The 11296-nt window shown below is 38.8% G+C and overlaps 1 protein-coding gene across 1 annotated transcript in view; it reads left to right on the top strand.

Moving 5' to 3' along the window:
- Positions 1–10047, top strand: part of WIF1 (WNT inhibitory factor 1) — an 82019-nt gene extending 71972 nt beyond the window's left edge. The window contains exons 8-10 of the mRNA XM_080661152.1: positions 4675–4770; positions 5547–5642; positions 9201–10047. Of these exons, the coding sequence (XP_080517278.1) occupies positions 4675–4770; positions 5547–5642; positions 9201–9322 (314 nt within the window). The 3' untranslated portion in view covers positions 9323–10047. The remainder of the gene's footprint in view (positions 1–4674; positions 4771–5546; positions 5643–9200) is intronic.
- Positions 10048–11296: the final 1249 nt, after the last annotated feature.

Consider the following 11296-nt stretch of genomic DNA (forward strand, 5'->3'; position numbering starts at 1 on the left):
TTCTAGGTGGCTTTATGACCCAGAAGGCAGGTAACATGGGAGCTCTGCTCAGGAAGGCGCAAAAGCAACGCGAGCATGTCCCTGCCTTTCTGGAGGTTCTGGAATACGGCATTTTCATTTCCAGCCACATTATATCTGTAGAACACCACTGCGTTTGGTACAGTCATAGTTTCTGAAGTTGTGAGTTCAAAATTGAATAAAACCGACTTCTTATTTTAACTTTCAACCTCTAATTTATTTGTGGGTTTTTGTACTTTAATGAGCACTAGATGAAGTAACCATTTTTTATAGAGTTCACATGAAATACCTCTGAAGTTTCCATAGAACATGTAATTAACTGTCAGGATGTGGTTCTGTTCTTATTAGTGACCCAGCCCTGATAAAGATATCTGTGAGCTCACTCCCCTCAATTTTGCCCTGTACTTACTCTCAGACTTTGCATAGTTAGTTGGTTCATGTTTATGGATCTTTGTTTATGGCCTCATTTCTCTTCATATAAGTGTGCCCTTTCATGCTCTCAGGTTTACAACCTTTCCATTGGCAGTGACAATGTTTTCTATTCTTATTTTATTTTGTTCCCCTATCTGCACCAAAAATGTGGGCTTTTGAAAGCTCCTGATTATCCCTATCATAAATCATATTCAAATCCTTTTAGGAAATTTTCTGTTTCAATCACAGGAGCCACATTACAAAAAATAAAAAATAAAAAAGGTGGAAATAGGTCTCGAATAGAAGTACCTCTGGTGTAATAGAGACAAAAAGTTTAATTATGTATTCTTTTTAAAAAAACAACCACCTGTGTTTTATGGTATACCTCAGAAAATAAAGGAGAAATTAAGAGGAAAATTTAAAAGCAAATAAAAGAAATAACTTCCCACTATAATAACTGCTTTACAATCTTTTGTAATTCTTTGAATTCTGGAGTATTCTCTCATAGCTGGGTCATTGATGAAACAGTTCCTTGAGTTAAATAATGCTATTATTTTATGTATTCTTCTTTTTAATTGAGATATAGTTTACATGCTATAAAATTTACCATTGTAAAGTATGCAACTCGGTATATTCACAAAATCATGCAGCACTTCTAGCTAATACCGAAACATGCCATCACCCCGAAAAGAAACTGTATCCATTAGCAGTCACTTCTTATTTCCCTCTTCCCAAGACCCTAGAAACCACTAATCCACATTCTCTGTCTTTAGATTTTCCTATTCTGTGTCTAGATTTTCCTATTCCTACTCATATAAGTATAATCATATAACATACGGCCATTTGTGTCTGACTTCTTTCACTTAGCATGATATTTTCAAGGTTCCTCCATACTGTAGCATGTATCATGCTTCCTTTTAATTGTGGATAATATTCCATTGTATGGATATACGAACCTCATTTTGTTTACCAATTCATCAATTGATAAACATTTGTTTGTTTCCTCTTTGGGGCTATTATGAATAATGCTGCTATGAACATTCATGTATAAGTTCTGTGTGAACATATGTTTTCAGGTCTCTTGAGTCTCTAGGAGTAGAATTGCCGGACTGTATGTTAACTCCATATTTAATTTTTTGAGGAGCTGCCAAACTATTTTCTAAAGAGGCTGTGCCATTTTACATTCCCTCAGTAAGGACAAGGGTTCCAATTTCTCCATATCCTTGCCAATACTTGTTATTTATTGTTAAAAGAAAATATAGATAGCATCAATATATATTTTCACTTAAAAAGGAAAATTTTTAAGTGAAAATATATATTGATGCTATCTATATTTTCTTTTTTTCTGGCCTCTGTTAGGATTGATCTCTTCTCAAATTTCATTCTGACTTGATTATGAGAAACATTTGTAGGTTAACAAAGAAGACCATGAGTAGAGGTATCTGGATATAATATATATTTATTATTATTTAAGGTGTATAGATTTCCCTAAAATTTTTAATGAACCTTCGATTAAAAAGACCACACAAATTATTTATACTGTATGGTAAATTGGTTTTTAAAATAACTTCACAGATTCTTATGATTATAAAAGTTCTCTGTAAAAATTTTAGAGTATTTAATGAAATAATTACAAATCACCCACAATCCTAAAACCCAGAGATGATGACTGTTGGTACTTATTGTAAACCTTTCTAATCTTTTTCTATGTGAAGTGGAGTAGCAAATTGAAGGTGTCCCACAATCCAATGGGTGGAGGACGTTTAATGCTTTATTTTGTCAATATTTCATTGTCCTTACCAGACTCATCCACCAAAAATGCTAACTGTTCAAACTTAATCAAATCTGTTTGTCTCCAGCAATCCTTGGCCTCTTTTTGGTAATCTCTCAAGTTGACTCAATTTTCCACTGTCTAATGGATAGAATTTGGTTATAAAGTATTTTCAGGAAAAAGAAGTCAATATTAAAGATACTTATGAGCCTCTGAGTTTTAAAACAATCAATCTTTATGAGATTTTGGCTTCATGAGGTTTGATCCAGGAGGGGCCTTCTACCAGTTGCCTGCAGTCACATTTCTGTTGTGTGATAACCAGGAGAGAACGTCCTCCTTCCTGGCTGCAGTGAACCTCTTGCCAAGAAAATGTAAGACCTGGGGAGTCCATGAACAAGTTTTCTCCACCAATCATTCTCTGTTTGACCACGTTCTCTTCTCACAGAACATGGGGAAAGGTGGGCTTACCAAGTATTTCACAATAAGTACAAGATCTTTTCTGCCATATAATTATTGTCCCACATCTTGCTTTCTTGAAAAACCTCAGTGCATTGCAGAACACTGTGATATGATCCAATTTTGTGCATACAATAGTCAGATTTTTAAAAATGCAAACAGAAATTCAGAGTTAGGTACTCCTTTTCTTTAGGGAAGGGTTAGGATCTTAACCAAATAGTAAGCGCTATTCTTTGTATCCAAACCTAGCAAAAAGGACCCTTTTGGGTTTTTAATGGTCAATGATAAGGTGGTAATCTATTATTAAGGTTGTTTTAATAATTAAGGTTATTCCTGTTTCTGGAACACCCCATGCATCAGAAAAACATAAAGGTCTAGTGGCATCCTAGGTTTTTGAGAGATTCTAACATCTCAATATTAAGTCTATATTGTCTCACCATGACCAAATGCTGCTTCATTTGATTTATATGTGAAGAAAGTTCTTTTGAATAAGTAAAGTGTGTTTTTAGCAAAATGATTTTCATAATGGAATTCACTTCATGTTTGTTAAGCATAGTGCTTGCCGGTAAACTATTATAGTAGTTCACTTATTTCAAAGCTTCATTTGACCATAAAAGAACTTAGAGAAGGAAAGGTGGGTTGTTATTTTAGGATAAAGATTTAATTTCTTCTCCTTATGTATTTAGGCCTTTGCGGTGAGTATTCTGCTAAAGTGGAAAAGAAGAATAACAACAATAACAAAAATACGTTATCCAAACTCCTCCACTACCAAAATCTACTGGTTGTTTGCTCTCTTTGCAACATCGTTGTGCCAGTTACAGGATGTGGTTTCAGCTCTGGGTGGACAAACCTTTCTCTTGTACTTCTTCAAAAAATTCAGCCTTAGGATGGAAAATTCTAGGTTGCAAAGGGATAATAAGTAGCTTCTGGAGTAAGAAGAAAATTATTATATAGTTTTTACATCTAAGGCCCTATTCAGCTCTAAAATCCTGTGATTCAAAGATCTGTGAAAACATTAGCAATACTCATTTGGCATATAGATTAAAAAAAAAAAAGAATGATGTGTTATTAGGATCTGAGACATTCCAGAAAAATGCACAGGTGTGGTATTAGGCACCTTTTGTGCACCTCTGACATCCTTCTCAGCCAGCCTTTCCCTCCAGCCACCACTGCGACAACCTGATTTTCACACAAATAACCTGATTGCACCTCATCTTAGCTGTTCCACAGTTCTCTTGCTTTCTACTCATACTCCTCTGAGTCCTAAAAAAAAATACCGCCTGTACTCACACAGTGGCAAAATGGAAGCACAAGGAAGTTATCCTATGGGGTGACCCTTGACCAGTGGGACACAGGTGCTGATGAATAGATGCTCCCCTCTCCCTTCTTGAAGGTGCCCATCTACAGGGCTCCTCAGCAGGATGCAGTAGGGTAGAACCCAATTGCCACAGCGATGATGACCCACTCACAAACATACTTTTGTGTTGGCTTTCCCTCCTGTTTCACTCTTCCCATTCCCCATTCCTGTTTCCTAGGATCACTTCCCCAAGTAAACTATGTGCATGTAAGCCCTCCTTTCTGGAGAATCTTAGGCTAAGACAGATGCTATCAGGTACAGGTGTCAGCCTGCTTTCAGAAAAAGTGATACTCAAAAATCAGAACGCAAAGGAAAGATCATTTACAGGGACATCATATCTCAGCTGTTAGTATATCTTAAACTATAAGGGCTTATGAATCAATTAAAATATTGTTTATGAAAAAGTAATGCAAAGATAGCATTTGGGCAACACATTAATTGTAAAAGATAAATATTCAAAAATTTAAGTAAAAATACTAGCCTGATTGTTCCAAAAATGAAATTCAAACAGAATAAAAGCCAGATTAAATCTGAAATAAATAGAAATGACTGCCATTTAGTAGCTTCATCCTCCCCAAGCCTGGCAGTTTCTTTGAAAAATGTAATTACCTCTGAACAAAACACGGAGTTCCTTGCTTATTTGCATTCTTCTCTGTTTCAGGCAAATGCCCACAACCCTGTCGAAATGGAGGTAAATGCATTGGTAAAAGCAAATGTAAGTGCTCCAAAGGTTACCAAGGAGACCTCTGTTCAAAGCGTGAGTACCCCGTACACATGGGTCTGGGTAAGGGATTATGAAAGTAGCCCTAGTCTTGTTCTGCATAACTTCTGTGCCTGCTGCATGTTACTTAGACATAAACCTTTCTTTCCTGACATATACACTGAGTGGCCAGATTATTATGACCTCTGAACGCATAATAATCTGGCCACTCAGTGTATATCCTATATAATAAAAGGCTAATATGCAAATTGTCCCCTCAACCAGGAGTTCAACCAGCAGGCAGGCCGGCCAACCACCCATGTCCCCTCACCCTGGCCAGACTGGCTGGACCCCATCCATTCACGAATTCATGCACTGGGCCTCTTATATATACACACTGAGTGGCCAGATTATTATGCATTCAGAGATCATAATAATCTGGCCACTCAGTGTAGGTTTCCTTTATGTAGACTAAAAACATTGTATGAAATTCACACATGTATAAAAAGTTAGACACATTCACACATACGAATGAACTTTTTAACCTTTTAGGAGTTTTCTTAAGGGAAATAAACTTCCATTGCCCAGCAGTTTTGAAGTCTTGCAAAGTGTCTCTTGTGAATGAGAAACATCGAACTTAGTTTAAGATCACTCTCAGGACCTTCTCAATAAGTCCCAAACCAACTTGGAGCTGAAGATTGACAGGAAAAAAAAGAAATGAGGGGATGAAGCCAACACTAACACATTCTAAAGAATAGCAAGGAAAACAGCTGTGTATTTCTGTTGAGAAATGAAAGCTCAGGAAACATCCTTTTTATCTCCTTTGATTCTAGCTGTCTGCGAGCCTGGCTGTGGGACACATGGAACCTGCCATGAGCCCAACAAATGTCAGTGTCAGGAAGGCTGGCATGGAAGACACTGCAATAAAAGTGAGTGAGGTGGCCTCTTTTACGTCTGTTCCTTGGCTCCAAAGACTGAAAGACAACTCATAACTTCGCCTGCTTTCCATTTCATTAAAGCAACTTCTTCTCTGCCTCTTCTCTCCATCTTCCTCCTGCTGCCTGCAGCTCTCTACACTTTAGTCTAAGCTTGAGAGTGTAAAGAGAATGCCTCATTGTAAAATATCACCACAAAGATTTCCTAGATTAAATTAGTAAAACAGGTTGATTTGGAAATACGGGTCTATTAAGTATGGAAGCAATGACAAGTAAAAGTAAGATTTTAAATCAAATATAGAATTGTATATTCGTGGCTCTGATTTTGTCATTCAAGATTTATCAACTAGCATAGCTAACATAAAGAGTTCTGCTGTTTAAAATCTTTAAAAATTGTACTGGTATGGTATGTTTTAAATGAGTTCTTTTGAGGGAGAGAAAGGGTTAAGAAGTATGAGAGAGATTCTATGATGGAGTTGCGGTTTTTTTCCAATTTACTGATGATCAGAAACAAACTAGCTATTGAGATAATAAACCACTGGCCTGTTTTATACACAAAATGAGACTTGCTAAACACAACTGTTTCATTGTGGTTGATATCTTCTCTGTGCTAAGTATGAATCTGGGCACTGGGGACACACCAGTGAACAGAAAGAGGAGGCTCTGCTGGGTGGAGCCCAGGTTGTGGTGGGAGGGACAGGCAATTTGCAAGTGGACCACAGAAACAATGCAGATTCAGTGTGGTCGGCAGCTAGAGCTCAGTCTCCTAAGCTGCGCCCACTGTCTACTCAGCTTCCAGGAGAGGAAGACTTTAGCCCAGGGGTGGGCAAACTTTTTGACTCGAGGGCCACAATGCGTTCTTAAACTGGACCGGAGGGCCGGAACAAAAGCATGGATGGAGTGTTTGTGTGAACTAATATAAATTCAAAGTAAAGGAGCGGAGGGGAGAGCAAGAGAACCGAATAGAACAGCCGGATCCGGCCCGCGGGCCGTAGTTTGCCCATGGCTGCTTTAGCCTATAACACCCTGCGATAACAGAACTCCACATGTGTCTAGCACAGCCATGTTCAACCTTTTTCATCTCATAGTGCACACAGACTAATTACTAATGTTCTGCAGCACATCAAAATACATATTTTGCCCATCTGACAAAAAAAAAAGTAGGTAGAATTTTGATTCATTCACACCAGATGCTATAGTTGTGTTGGCCGTTGTCATTTTTTATTTGACAACCTAAGGGAAAAGAGGTCAGTGTCCCTGACTAGTCAGATATTGCATGTTTTAAAAATTCTTGTGGCACACCAGTTGAAAATCACTGGTTTACCATATCGTGTCTCCAAAATAATGGATACAACTGAACACATCATTTACAGGTCAGATGTTTTTCTAGATCAAGGGTCTCCAAAGGGTGAAGCATGTAGCCCAGTAAATGTGGAAATGATCAACAGAGGTGCTGAGAAAAATATATTCGTTTTAAAATATATCTGATATCATCTTATTTATATTAACATAAATAGGTAACATAAGTATTTACATTTTCAACCTCAAGTTTATTTTTGTGCTGATTTGAAAATGCTCACATTATATTATTCTTACGTATATGTAATACACTTATATGTAGGTGCACATGTTTATTTTAAGGTAGTTGGGTCTGGTTTAGGCTACACTAATACATTGACTTCATTCTTTTTCACCTACTGAATTGATTGGATGGTAGATTGAATTGACTTCAGGTGGACACAGTTTAAAAAGAAATGTGGCTCCTCTGGGAAATAGCACTTTACCCAAGTGGTGATGGTTGAATGGTATCCCTGTTAGGACATACATACCAGGAAACCTTCTTTGGACCAAAAGGCCTATAGAAAGCTAACCTTTTCTAGAGCTATTTTGGGAAAGAGTAAACCAAACCCTTTGTTCTACCTTAAACTGGATATAAACCTTGAGGCTTGTCCCAAAATCAGATTACTTTTTCAGAAGTCCTAGGGATGAGGTCAGACCACCCATCCCAGGATTCAACTACAAAGGTCCTCTGGGACTCACGTCTGGATCCTGGTGGCCCCTGAGAGTGATGGGAGGACAGCATGAGGGGCACTGTCCCTGCTGACACTCCTGGCACTCTTCCAAAAAGAAGGCAAGCCAGGGGCGTCATGGAGCATAGATGAGCAATTCTGACAGGTCTGCCAACTTCAGATAGCACCCCACTTGTAGACCGTGTTGCTGAAAGCTCCGTCATCAGTCTACCTCCTTCTGAGCAAGGCATTGCACACCCAGAAGATGCCCTGGTGCTTAATTAAAATGCAAATGTGTGTTTGGGAGAGGCCACACAACTATTTTATACATTAGCTAAGAGAATCAAGGCAGAAAGAATGAAGTTTATTTCAACTAGAAGGTGGTAATAAGGAAGCTCTAAGACACAGAGTTCTTCTGTGAACAGATTCCCAGTGGGGTGACACGTTGGGAGGTCCCCGGCACCCAGGCATCTCAGTGGGAAGGAGGATACTGGAGACAGACTTCTCCGCTTAGGCTCACCCTCACCAGCAGGGAGGTTTGGGCTTCATGGGTGGCAGGGCGAGAGGCAGGGTAGGGATTTCCTCCAGCACATTATTGGCTCATGTTTTGGCTGTCCCCTGAGCTACTAGTCTGCATACTGACAATTCAAAGAAACACATTCAGGCACAAAGTATTCTGTTCTCAGTACGTATTTAATGGCATGCTTGCATTTAAAAACCACGAGGAACAAATGAAATGCCGAACTTGACTCTAATGCACAGGAAGATGGAGGCAGATTTTTACAATGTGATTGCAGTCTTGGATCAGTTTTAGGAAATCAGTAGAAATGAACCGGTGCTCCGAGCACCTCCAAAAGTTCGCAAGTAGGAGCAAGGGAGGTCTCAAGTTGTGTAACTCAGTGCTACACTCTACTTAACAACAACCGAGCTGGAAATAGATACATGCCCACCTCGACTAAACTCACAAAACCCCACTGATAAGGAGTCAGTTCAAATCACAACCCTTTTTCTAAATGTGCAATGGAAGTCCTTAATTTTTACAAAATTCCTATTTTGTGTTAGTGCAATAGCCATACCTGATCGTGTGGTCTATATGAAGAGTAGAGGTTATTATATTGATTATATTGAACAATAGAATCTAGGCTAGTTTATGCGTGAAAAGAATCAATAGTCAAACCTTCTACAAAAGTCTTCCTACATTAGAGATCTCAGCGCTACCTCGTTCCCAGCCCTTGGGTGGAGAAGATCCTTCCATTCAATCATATTCATCCAAACTTTGCATCAGGAGTTTCTGCGTGGCCAAAATACATAGTGAGTCAGACATTCCATGGAAGCCGGAGTTGATGGAGTTAGTAAAATGGATTTCTTTTAACAGGGATTTTGAACGTGTAGCATCTCTTCCTTCAGGTAGCTTTTTGTGGTTGCTGTGGTCTTCCACTCTGGGTTGAAAAGGGAAAATGGATTTCATTTGAATGGTTAATAATGAATGTGAAGAGCCTGTTTTTATAGTTTCTTTTCTTTTAAGCTGTGAATAATTTTGCAGGGTACGGAGCCAGCCTCATGCATGCCCTGAGGCCAGCAGGCACAGGGCTCAGGCAGCACACGCCTTCACCTAAAAAGGCCGAGGAGCGGCAGGATCCACCTGAATCCAATTACATCTGGTGAACTCCAACATCTGAAACGTTTTAAGTTACACCAAGTTCATAGCCTTTGTTAACCTTTCATGTGTTGAATGTTCAAATAATGTTCATTACAGTTAAGAATACTGGCCTGAATTTTATTAGCTTCATTATAAATCACTGAGCTGATATTTACTCTTCCTTTTAAGTTTTCTAAGTACATCTGTAGCATGATGGTATCAATTTTCTAGTTTCAGTGCTTTGGGACAGATTTTATATTATGGCAGTTGATCAGGTTAACATTTTGTCTTTTCAGTGTGTAGTTGACAGGTAATTTCCAAAATCACAGTGCATCCATGGTGTGGAAGGGTTGGGGTACGTTAGAGAAGGTAAGTGGAACAAACAAGCATAAATCACAAGGGTTTGGATGAAACAGTTAATCGTGAAGTTATAGCATTTCAAATTTTACTGTCATGTATTTAGACATTTGTCATTTTTAATTGTCCTTCTTTTTAAACTCTCAATACAATATATTTGACCTTACCATGATTCCAGAGAATTCACTATTAAAAAAAGAAAAGAAGTAACACTGTGGGAGTGGCATTTAAACAATATAATATATTGTGAACACAATAAAATAGGGAATATAATGTATGAACTTTTGGCATTGGCTTGAAGCAATATAATATATTGTAAACAAAACACAGCTCTTACATAATAAACATTTTATACTGTTTGTATGTATAAAATAAAGGTGCTGCTTTAGTTTTCAGAGTGTTTTATGGAGTGATCTTTGCATGTGCTATCTTATGGAAATAAAGTTGGTTACAGTTGAGCATTAGTTGAAACTCCAGCACTCTTAAGAAGAGAAGCTCTCCCCCTTAACCCCACCCTCCCCTACCTTCCCTCTGAGGTTTGATGGTAACACCTTAATCAATCAAGAATTTTTTTTAAAAAAGAGAAGCTATTCCATCCTCAGACCCTGTCCTAGCTCTCTATCCTCGTCTCTCCCTCCCAACTCACTCTCTCTACACAGCACCCCGTTGTCACTGCCTGCAGCACTCCGATTTATGTCCGTTCTCAGCTCAGTTGTGTCTTTCAAGAGGTCTTCCCTAACTGGAATGTGTCAAATATCCATCTGTGGAAGACTTTCTGAAGGTGTCAGAATGGCATCAATGAAAAGTGCTATCATAATTAAAAACCTGTTGATTCCCACAAACATTATGTGTGTTATCTTACAATCCTAGGAGGCAGGTATCATTGTGCACTTTTACAGACAAAAAAACTGAGTCATGATGACAAGAAGCAATTTACCAAGATCACACCTGGTAGGGAATGGTTTCAAATGATAGGGACAGGTTTCAATCCTCGCATCTGACTCTGGAGCCTTAGACTCTGCTGTCCTTTCTTCTTCCTTTCTCTCAGCAAATATAGTAGAAGGCAAAACTCCATAAATCCTAGGTAGTGACTTTCCAACATACTTTATTCTCCCAAGGAAATGTGAACTTTATTTTACCGATATTCTGAAGTCTACAAGCTTTCCTATGCTAGGGAGTGGTGATGATCAGGGATTTATGGAAGTGTCTGTTACAGGAGGTGGTCCAGGCAGAGGTGGCAGCAGAGGGAACATGCCTTGTTATGGTTATGGTGCTGGACCTTGGCAGTCTTTCTCTTCTAACTAGTCAGAGCCCAGAGTGTCAGCCTGGGGTCACACAGAGCTCACAAAGCAGACCAGCAGCCAGGAAGCTAACCTTGGGATCCTAACATGAGAATCAACTTATTTATTTAAGACTTTTAAGTAAAAATCCAATTGCATGATAATAAGGATCTAAGTGGCAGAAAATTAAATTTGGGGATAGGATGATAATCCTATCTAATAAAAGAGTAATATGCAAATTGACAGTACCTCTGCTATACCCACAAGCCATGCCCACCAGCCAATCGGGAGCGAGTATGCAAATTAACCCAACCAAGATGGCTGCGGCCACGGAGCTGCAGCAAACAGGAGGTTTGGGTTTCC

The sequence above is a fragment of the Plecotus auritus genome (assembly GCF_963455305.1).
Source record: "Plecotus auritus genome assembly, chromosome: 3".
Taxonomy (NCBI): Eukaryota; Metazoa; Chordata; class Mammalia; order Chiroptera; family Vespertilionidae; genus Plecotus; species Plecotus auritus.